Source organism: Carassius carassius, chromosome 46 (genome assembly GCF_963082965.1).
Source record: "Carassius carassius chromosome 46, fCarCar2.1, whole genome shotgun sequence".
In the NCBI taxonomy this organism is placed as follows: Eukaryota; Metazoa; Chordata; class Actinopteri; order Cypriniformes; family Cyprinidae; genus Carassius; species Carassius carassius.
Genome location: NC_081800.1, coordinates 1,309,201 through 1,318,925, shown reverse-complemented (window position 1 = coordinate 1,318,925; position 9,725 = coordinate 1,309,201). Strand labels below are relative to the sequence as shown.

General features: G+C 37.9%; 1 protein-coding gene across 1 annotated transcript in view; it reads right to left on the bottom strand.

The window, feature by feature from the left end:
- Positions 1-452: 452 nt before the first annotated feature.
- The window catches only part of LOC132129447 (sodium- and chloride-dependent GABA transporter 1-like), a 10,402-nt gene continuing 1,129 nt past the window's right edge, over positions 453-9,725 (bottom strand). The window contains exons 3-15 of the mRNA XM_059541059.1: positions 9,516-9,647; positions 9,086-9,186; positions 8,843-8,952; positions 8,587-8,719; positions 8,213-8,347; positions 8,028-8,131; positions 7,543-7,667; positions 7,320-7,432; positions 6,518-6,649; positions 6,312-6,414; positions 4,866-4,966; positions 996-1,163; positions 453-899 (exon numbers count right to left, since the gene is read on the bottom strand). Of these exons, the coding sequence (XP_059397042.1) occupies positions 621-899; positions 996-1,163; positions 4,866-4,966; positions 6,312-6,414; positions 6,518-6,649; positions 7,320-7,432; positions 7,543-7,667; positions 8,028-8,131; positions 8,213-8,347; positions 8,587-8,719; positions 8,843-8,952; positions 9,086-9,186; positions 9,516-9,647 (1,736 nt within the window). The 3' untranslated portion in view covers positions 453-620. The remainder of the gene's footprint in view (positions 900-995; positions 1,164-4,865; positions 4,967-6,311; positions 6,415-6,517; positions 6,650-7,319; positions 7,433-7,542; positions 7,668-8,027; positions 8,132-8,212; positions 8,348-8,586; positions 8,720-8,842; positions 8,953-9,085; positions 9,187-9,515; positions 9,648-9,725) is intronic.

The following is a 9,725-nucleotide window of genomic DNA, read 5'->3' as shown; positions in this document are numbered from 1 at the left end:
TATTATTATTTTCTCAGAAAATAAAAATAAAATAGTAACAGTCTCTCTCAACAAAAAATTTCAACACCATGTGATGTGTCACCGATTAGAAATTATTTGTACTTCAGACACAGGGCTTGGCTGATACACCTTGGTTCTTCCAAATGACCCAGAATGTAACATAATCTTGCCCAGTTTCTCATTGATACTCATGGATTCTCACTTTGTCCCCAGTGCAACATAGAAACAGTACATACCTGACATAAATAGCTTATGTATCACCAAACAATGCGCTGTCCTTAAATCTAACTCACAGTATAACCTTAGTAGAGACAAATTTACATAATACATAGTACAAGTCATTTAACATTGACACTCTTTGCTTCACATTAGGAAAGCTTACATAATTTGTGTAAGTTTTTCAAATGAAAGTGTGTGTGTTTGTGTGTGTGTGTGTGTGTGTTTAATATATATATATATATATATATATATGTTTTGTTTTTTTTTACTTAGCTTTTTTCGTGTTTAGCTTGATTATGTATGACCCCTGGAGGTAGATGATTCTATTACTGTATAAACATGGAAGTCTTCTGTGTTGTTAATCATTGATTGCCCTCTGCTGGGGTCCAATTCTACTGGTTTTAGACATTGGCATCATTGCCAGGGTTAGTTGAAGAAGAGCTATCTGCCTGCACCTGCGGCTGCGGTGGTTGTTGTGGTTGCAGTGGTGCTTGGTCTGGTTTCTGCAGTTGTTGTGGTGATTGTGGATGCTGCTGTGATTGTTCCGGCTGTTGCGCTTGTTGCTGTGATTGCTGCGGTGATTGCTCCGCCTGCTGTTGCTGTATCTGCAGCTGCTGTTGCTCTGGCCCGTTCTCCTGAGCACGCTTGACTGCTGGAGGCTGCAGCATTATCCTGATCCGCTGAAATGAGCCCAGAATCAGCTCCAGTGAGCACAGACACACCATCTATACCATTCGTTACTATATTTAATTTCAGCTCTAAATGAAAACAGTTACCTCCTTATATGTCCCCTTCAGGGTGAGGAACATGTAGCCCATATAACCAGGTATGAGAACCATAGAGGACAGAGCCATGAGCCAGCCCACTCCTTGCCCCCATTTAGGGAATACATAGTTGTTCATTGTAAGAGGAACCATTTGCACCGCGCTGAAGAGGAACACGCCCTGCAGAGAAGCTATGTTTACAAATACTGAAGTTTTCACATAATTACACCATATTCTATTATGAGTTTTACTGCTGAAGACTTAAATACTATAGAAACATTACTAAGTATGTCTTATGATAGTCGAGGAATGGAATTAAAAAAAAAATTGTATATGGGACAAATAAAAGTCTACTAGGATCAAATTTGGTAGTTTGAGATTAAGGGGGCCCCATAACAAAAATAGTGCAATTGGCCCAGAATTTCCTATCAGATGAGAACACAATTTAAACTGAATTGAGCTTGATAATGACACTAAATTTGCAACACTGTCAGAGCTATTCAACTGAAATGAATCAACATTATCTGACTTGAGCTGAAGAATGAAACTATGTTGATTTGTAGAGCTGCCTTTACCAAAAAGAAGTATACTTCAAGTTTATTTTAATAAGTAATCTTAAGTAAAGTTCAAGTATATTTTTAAGTATACTTTATGTAGTAAATATACAAATATCAGTGTACTAGTAGCATACTTGTAAGTGTACTATGTCAACATTATCTGACTTGAGCTGAAGAATGAAACTATGTCTATGTGTGGAGCTGCCCTTACCAAAAAGATGTATACTTTAAGTTTATTGTATTAAGAATACTTAAGTAAAGTTCATGTATATATTAAGTATACTTTATGTACTACAGTAAGTATACAAATATCAGTGTATAGTACCATACTTGTAAGTGTACTATTTCAGTACTATTTGAGACTAAATTTGCCCATTTTCTAGAATATAAAAGTATACTTTTAAATATACTTTAATTATAACAGTAGTAAACTTTGAGTACACTATAACTAGTTTACATCTATGTTTTTAGTTAGTACTGCAACTACACTAAAAGTGAACTTATAGGTTTAATGAAAGCTTACTAATTAAATGTATTTTAGTACACTTTGAAGCAGTCTCAGTAAACTACTAGTTTAATAGTTGTATACTGCAATATATCTTTAAGTAAACTTTACATCATACTTTAAGTATACCACTATACTGACAAAGTCAAGTATATTTAAAAGTCAATTTAAGTATATTTCTGAGAAGTGTGCTGACGCAGAAGCATCAGCAGAAGCATTCAGCCTTCTTGTGCGAAGACCAACGAGTGTAAAACCTGCGACTTTACCTGCTTCACCAAGCAAGTTAACAGGCAACGCACTTTTACTATTTATTATCTTCCCTTTACTCAGTTTCCTTTTCTGTCCTCTCTTTTTCACCTCTATCATGTGTTGGCAAACCATTCCTGTTGTCTCTGGAAAATGCTCTAATGTCACATGCAGACAGCAACACAATGTTGCGAACCTGCATCCTATCCCTACATCATCTACTGCACCTCTTTCTTTCTCTGTGGGTCTATGGAATTGTCAGTCAGCTGTCAACAAAGCAGACTTCATTTCTGCTTTTTCCTTAAATTCCACACTCAGCATCTTGGGCTTGACTGAGACCTGAATTCATCCAGAAGACTCAGCAACCCCAGCTGCTCTCTCTAACAATTTCCCTTTCTCTCACAGCCCCCATCAGGTTGGCCGGGTGGGGTACTGGTCTTCTTATTTCTAACAATTGGAAATACTCAACCCAGGTTGTGGTAATTTACTGCCCTCCTGGGAAAATTCTAGTCACCTTCCCATAGGAGCTGGATAGCCTGCTGTCCTCATTGACGGGGGATGGCAGTCAACTTTTAGTCTTTGGAGACTTCAACATTCATCTGGACAAGCCTTATGCCTACAGACGTCCATTCACTCATTGCTTCATTTGATCTCAAATGACTTACCACTACAAGCACGCACAAATAAGGCAACCAACTTGACTTAATTTACACACACAATTGTTTTGCGGACAACACGCCGGTTAAAACCTACATATCTCTGACCATTTCTTTATTACATTTAAACTACATTTTGCTACCTGTGTTCCCCCACCCCCCACACCGGTAACTTTTAGACAAAAACTTTGCTCTCTTTCCCCCTCCCATCTTTCCTCCATAGTATCCTCCTCTCTTCCCCCACCTACCCATTTCTCATCTCTGGATGTGAATGCAGAAACTGACACGTTATGCTCAACTTTAACCTCTTGCCTAGAAAATATTTGTTCTCTCTCCTCCAGGCCAGCATTGGTTGCCCCTTCTAACCCCTGGTTATCCGATGTTCTTTGTGAGCACCGGACCAAACTCAGGGCAGCAGAGAGAAATCGGTGCAAATAAAAAGCTCCGTCAGACCTGAGGATGTATCACTCTTTGCTTTCATCTTTCTCTGCTGAAGTCCATAATCTTCATAATCTTCCACAACAGTGCTCCAGACACTTTTGTCCCCCTCCATCACCTCCCACCACTTCTATACCATCTGATGATTTTGCCACATTCTTTACAGACAAAACCAGAACAATAAGTAGTCAGTTCTCAGCCCCACACACAGGACTTCAAACCAACCACACCCACTGCTAGAACTCCCATCTTTTCCTATTCTCCCCTCACTGAGGCAGAAATATCAAATCTTTGCCTCTCCAGCCATCCTACAACATGATCTCTAGACCCAATCCCCTCACACTTCCTCCAAGCAATCTCTCCTACACTTTTACCAGTACTCACACACATCATAAACATCTCTCCTCACAGGCACCTTCCCCACTGCATTTAACCACTTCAGCTGTTATTTTGATTTTTTGAGAATTAGGCATATGCAATATTGGACCCACCGGTGGGTCCCCAGAGTTTATGTGGTTAAGCAGACTTGGGTAACCTGACTGCTCAAAAAAACCTTAATTAAACACTTTTCTTACAGATAGCTACAGACCTGTTTCTCTCCTTCCATTCATAGCGAAAACTCTCAAAAGAGTTGTTTTCAACCAGATATCATTTGGCGCTTTTCCGCTGCACAGTATCAGCTCGCCTCAACTCGATTTGACTCGCCTTTGTTTTCCACCGTGTAAAAGTTGTACCTGTACCTGCTTCCAGATACTTTTTTTTGTATCATGAAGTATTTCTTTCACAAAACAACAAACTGGATGCTAACCAATCAGGTTTCAGGAGTGGCAATTCAACGGAGACTACACTACTCTTAGTCATGTAAGCCCTGCGGATTGCAAAAGCTGATTTCAAATCATCAGTTCTTATTCTGGTGGATCTATCTTCTGCTTTTGACACTGTCAATCATCAGATCCTTCTGTCTGCCCTCTCATCACTGGGCATCCCAGGGCTTCCACTTCGCTAATTTGAATCATATCTTACTGATAGGTCTTTCAGGGGCTTGGGGAGGGAAAGTATCCAAAGCACATCAAACATAGCTATGCTGATGACACACCGCTCTATTTTTCATTTGAACCAGATGATCCAACGGTACAGCACAAATCTCAGGCTGCCTTGTGGACATCTCGGCATTGATGAATGAATATCACTTACAGCTCAAACTGGCAAAGACTGAGCTTCTTGTCTTTCCTGCCTCTCCAACTCTACAGTGTGATTTCCCCATCCAGCTAGGCTCTTCTACAATTTCCCCATCAATTTCAGACAGAAATCTTGGTGTAACCTTTGATGACAAGCTGGCCTTCAAAGACCACATTGCAAAGTAATGCAAAATCTATCTATCTGTCTGTGTCTATCTGCCTATATCTCTGTCTGTCTGTCTGTCTGTCTGTCTGTCTATCTTTTGTATGTCACATGATAAAGAAAAAAGTAGGCTACTTACACCGACAACTAGAGGGGTGAAGAAAACCCAGCAGAGTTTCCACCATAGACAAGGCTTGTATCCAATCATTTCCTGGATGTTATCATAAAATTTGTTCACACCTGCAATTAGATTAAATTTGAAAGGGACTGCATTAATTCAGAGCAACTATGTTACAACAATGGGATTGACAGAATAGACTGAATTACATTAATCTATATTGCAACTTTCTATCTGAGGCATTACAGAGGATTCAAGGGTACTCAATTAAATCCAAATCAATCCTAAGTGACTGTATAACATATGCGTATAAAAGCTTGAAATAAACGTTTATTTAAAAAAAACTGAACGTGTTAAATGTTTGCAACAGAACCATGTAAAAAAAAAGCAAAAAAATAGCCAGAACCTTCAATTCTTAATCATTGTTGTGTGACATTTGAATAAGGATGATTGACGAGGAAAACATTTTAATGCATTTGAAAAAAGACTGTACAGACATGCACAGAGATGGAATTTTTCTTTTTTTCTGAAAGAAGCACTGAGATGGCTGTGATGGATGTGAAAGTGGTAACATTAAGTGCCACTATGAATCATCATAGCAAATGCAAGCTCACCCATAGAACATGGAGGTGAAATGTAAATGAGTTTAATTAAATTAAAACAAGTGTGATAGAATGTTTGTAAAGACGGTAAACACATAATAAGGACAGAAAGAGTTGAACTAGATTCCAAATTGTGAAGGATTCATCACATATCAGACACACAATGAGCAGCCAGTACAGTTTCCAGTACAGTACAAGAAAGCAGGAAGTAACTAACACTACATTCACAACCAAGTCATCAAGAATAAAGTCCAGAAACTGGCAGAAAAAAAGGCAGGGGTAATGTACCAGTCTCAAATGATAGTAGCATCACCAAGGAAGAAACAGAAACTATAGGCATACAAAGGTCAAAGTAGATCTGCTAATCTGCTTTGCCATAACAATGACTGACATAATCCTCAACACATATTTGCAACCTACACCAGTCTTCTATAGGAACATAATTTTTATTTTATGACTGTGGTTACTAACTTTAGTTTTAGTTTCTGTGTGGTGCATACATATTGGTTGGTTGCATTACATTTGATAGTTGACAACCCTAATCAAAATTCTTCACATGCAATTAGTAAAAACATCTCAAATTATAAGTAGAAGTAATACAATTCATTGTTCTTCATTGTGTATATATATATATATATGTGTGTGTGTGTGTGTGTGTGTGTGTGTGTGTGTGTGTGTGTTTTGCAGGCCTGCCCCACTGGATACACTTCTGTTGTTTATTTTTGACTATTTTGTTTATGTATTTTATATTTATGACTAATTATGACTAACCAAATTATTTATGTCCATTTTTATAATGCTATGCAATGCTAAGTATGAGCACAATGCAAAATACAAATTTTAAGAGGATGTAAAAAGGACTCACCATAGCACCAGGAGATTGAGATGCACTCAAAGAACACCAAGAAGAGCAGACACATTCCACTGGCTGAGTAATAGTCAAAGAGTTTAAACACATAGAGGCCACCCTAAAACAAAACAAGAAAATCAATAATGCCCTGCAACCTGCAATCATAATAATTTACAACCTCTGATCAAACATCTCATCATCTGCTTCCTTCATTGATTTACCTGTGTGATATTGGACAGCCCAATGGCATAGGATACAATGCAAACACATGCAATGAAAATCTCTCTTCTTTTCCTGAGTAGCCGTGGGAATTCATCCACCAGAGCAGTGATGAAGCCCTCTACTGTGCAGAACTGAAAACAACATCAACAATTCTGTTTTGCTTATGGCTTTTTCTTTTTCTTTTGAAACATTGACACATTCTGTAAACTGATGGTTGCATGAAGAAAATAAACCAATACTGTAGATTATGACACAAAATCCATTTTGTTGTTTTTACACATTGTGAAAAACAATTTAAAATAAGAAATACATATTAATAAATATCTTGAGCAAATTAATCACAACAAACAATTAGGTTACATTCAATAAATCTGTGTGTGTGTGTGTGTGTGTGTGTGTGTGTTTCAGTTATTCCATAACAACACTAAATGTGGCTCATCCAGTCAGAGTTGGTTTGAAATGACTTTGCAAAAACACAATTCATTAAGGGAGAGGACATAAAAGAAGTACTAAATTCTATATTTTGGTTTCACGGGGCTGTACCAATACTATCCCAGATTGTTTTTCCAGAAAATGTGAACATTGCCACTAACATCAGTTTAAAATCATCAATGCACATAGCCATACAGGCAGAAATCCTCATCAAAAGATTTTATTGGGCAAAGGCCAGTTAAGTGTTTTTAATGTTCCTTATGTTTACTTCTGTGGACACCAGGGACCGATGCTGGCAGATCTAAAGTATCTACCAGATCCCGTTCTCTTCTGTTTCTAGGTCAGAGCTTGAATATGTGATATTCTCACCTGACTGTCGATTCCCAGCATCAACAGCATGGAGAAGAAAAGAATAGCCCACAGTGGTGATATAGGCAACTGCGTCACAGCTTCTGGATAAGCTAAAAATGCCAAACCAGGACCTGTGTAAGCCATGAAAAAAAAATAATAATAATTTGAAATTAACACTTAAGTGAAATATCCAACTGACATAAAAATGTGAAATAGCAAAACTTCTAATTAAACTGATTACCTGATGCAGCTACATCAGCTATTGGTCTCTTTGTCACATGTGCCATGAAGCCCACAATAGAGAAAATCACAAATCCAGCAAACATACTAGTGAAGGAATTTATACAGCACACAATGATAGAATCCCTGCAATAAAAAGGGGAAAGAGGATTCTGTCTCAAATGTCATACTCCTTACTGATCTGAAAGCTGCTTATCATTTTAGCATTTATGGAGAAGATGGATTATTTAAGTGATATAGCAAAACTTCATATCAAATTTTATGGTAATTCTTGCTATTCATATGATAAAATGTCTGATAATGGGCACATACAGTAATCACAGTCAGTCACAGTTAGAGACCTGGCTTGTTCAAACAAATTGTTCAAAATTGTCAGGGTGAAAATCAAAGTTTTAGGGGCCTGAAACACCGAAACAGTGTTGAGTTTTCTAACTGATTAATTTTTTATTTTTAAAATATTATGTCACTGTATCATTCATACTGTACCTGTACACATTGTTATTGAAAGGGTTGTAGCTACCCAGAGCAATAAGAGAGCCTAGACCCAAACCATACGAGAAGAAAATCTGTGTAGCAGCATCCAGCCAAACCTGAGATGGAAAAATTGTACACTTTAGCAGCTAGATTTGGTTTATTTGATCCTGCTTAAATGATGAAACATGTCAAATCACCTCAGACTCCTTCAGCTTCTCAAAATCAGGAGTGATATAAAACATGATTCCCTCTTTAGCCCCAGGCAGGGACACTCCACGGATAAACAAAATGAACAACATGAAGTATGGGTAGGTGGCAGAGAAGTAAACAACCTGCAAAAAAATAAATAATAATAAATAAATTTGATTTCTCTATCAAACATTTGCCCATGTGCTTTTGTTTAGCATGAGAATGTCTGGAAAAAAATAATGCAGGAAATATTGCACATTGCTTTCATGGGACAGAGCATTTTTGCTCCCTTCCACTAAGTTAATCGCAACCATTTATGCTTTACATACTCACTCAAATTCCAGACTGAATCGTTGAAGACAGAACAACAAAGACATCTCACCTTTCCAGTCCAGCTAACACCTTTCCAGATACAGAAGTACACGAGGACCCAGGCAATGGCCAGTGTTATTGCAAGTGGGACACGGATTTCACCAGGTTTTTCTAAGCCATCAGTCATTTGATGCACATTGCGTCTGTATAAGCACATCATGCAACAGAATTACACTTCACAAGAAGACACTTACTGGACACATGTATTATGTATTTTCATGTATAAAGGTCAAAGGTCATGCACATCAATTTGCCCAAAATCTTACTCCCAAAACTCCATGACAGCGCTGGTGAGATTGGTGGTGTCTACTATGCTGTAGTTTGTATAACATCTGTATGTGTTCCATGGATTGTTACAAGTTTTCCATGGAAGCTCCTACAGAAAGCACAAGAATGCTTTATTTTTTGTATAATTATTTATTAAAAAATTACCCAAAGAATAATTACCTAAACAAGTCTCCAAATGACTTTTTTATGGCATGCAAGTGCATGTGACAAGGAATGCTTACAGTGGTAAAGGAGTTGTACAAATAGTACAGGGCCCAGGCAATGATGACAATGTAGTAAATGTTCAGCCAGAATGAGAGAACAGCAGCCGCAAGACCAACACCTGTAATTATGACACTTATGTCCTTCAAAGCAGTATGTGATCAGCCTGGTCAAAATGCCCTTTATGCAGCATTGTAGACTACTTTAAGCCATAATTGTTCTTAAACTTTGAAGAAAAGAGGATACATTAGCATCTTCCGAACAACATATATCAGTCATAACAAAGTTACAACACATCTAACCCATGTCTTTTCAATCTGCTCAACCAATTTTGCATTTACTGTATCTCACACAACACCAACTTTGCATACTTCTAGAAACCAACTCCTATTTCCAGCATTAAGTATTTGGGCAGAAAAGAAAGAAAGGTGCTGAACAGAAATCATATACCTTTAAACATTGGAGCTAGCTTCCAAACCCCAAGGCCGCCAATGGATGTGTATTGTCCAAGAGCGCATTCAAGAAAAAATAGAGGAACTCCCGCAAAAATAAGCGTCAAAAAATAAGGAATCAAGAAAGCCCCTGAAATCACAGAAATACATGAAAGCACCCAGTGGAGCTGTGCACAGCAATACAAAGCACACATACATCCTGACACAA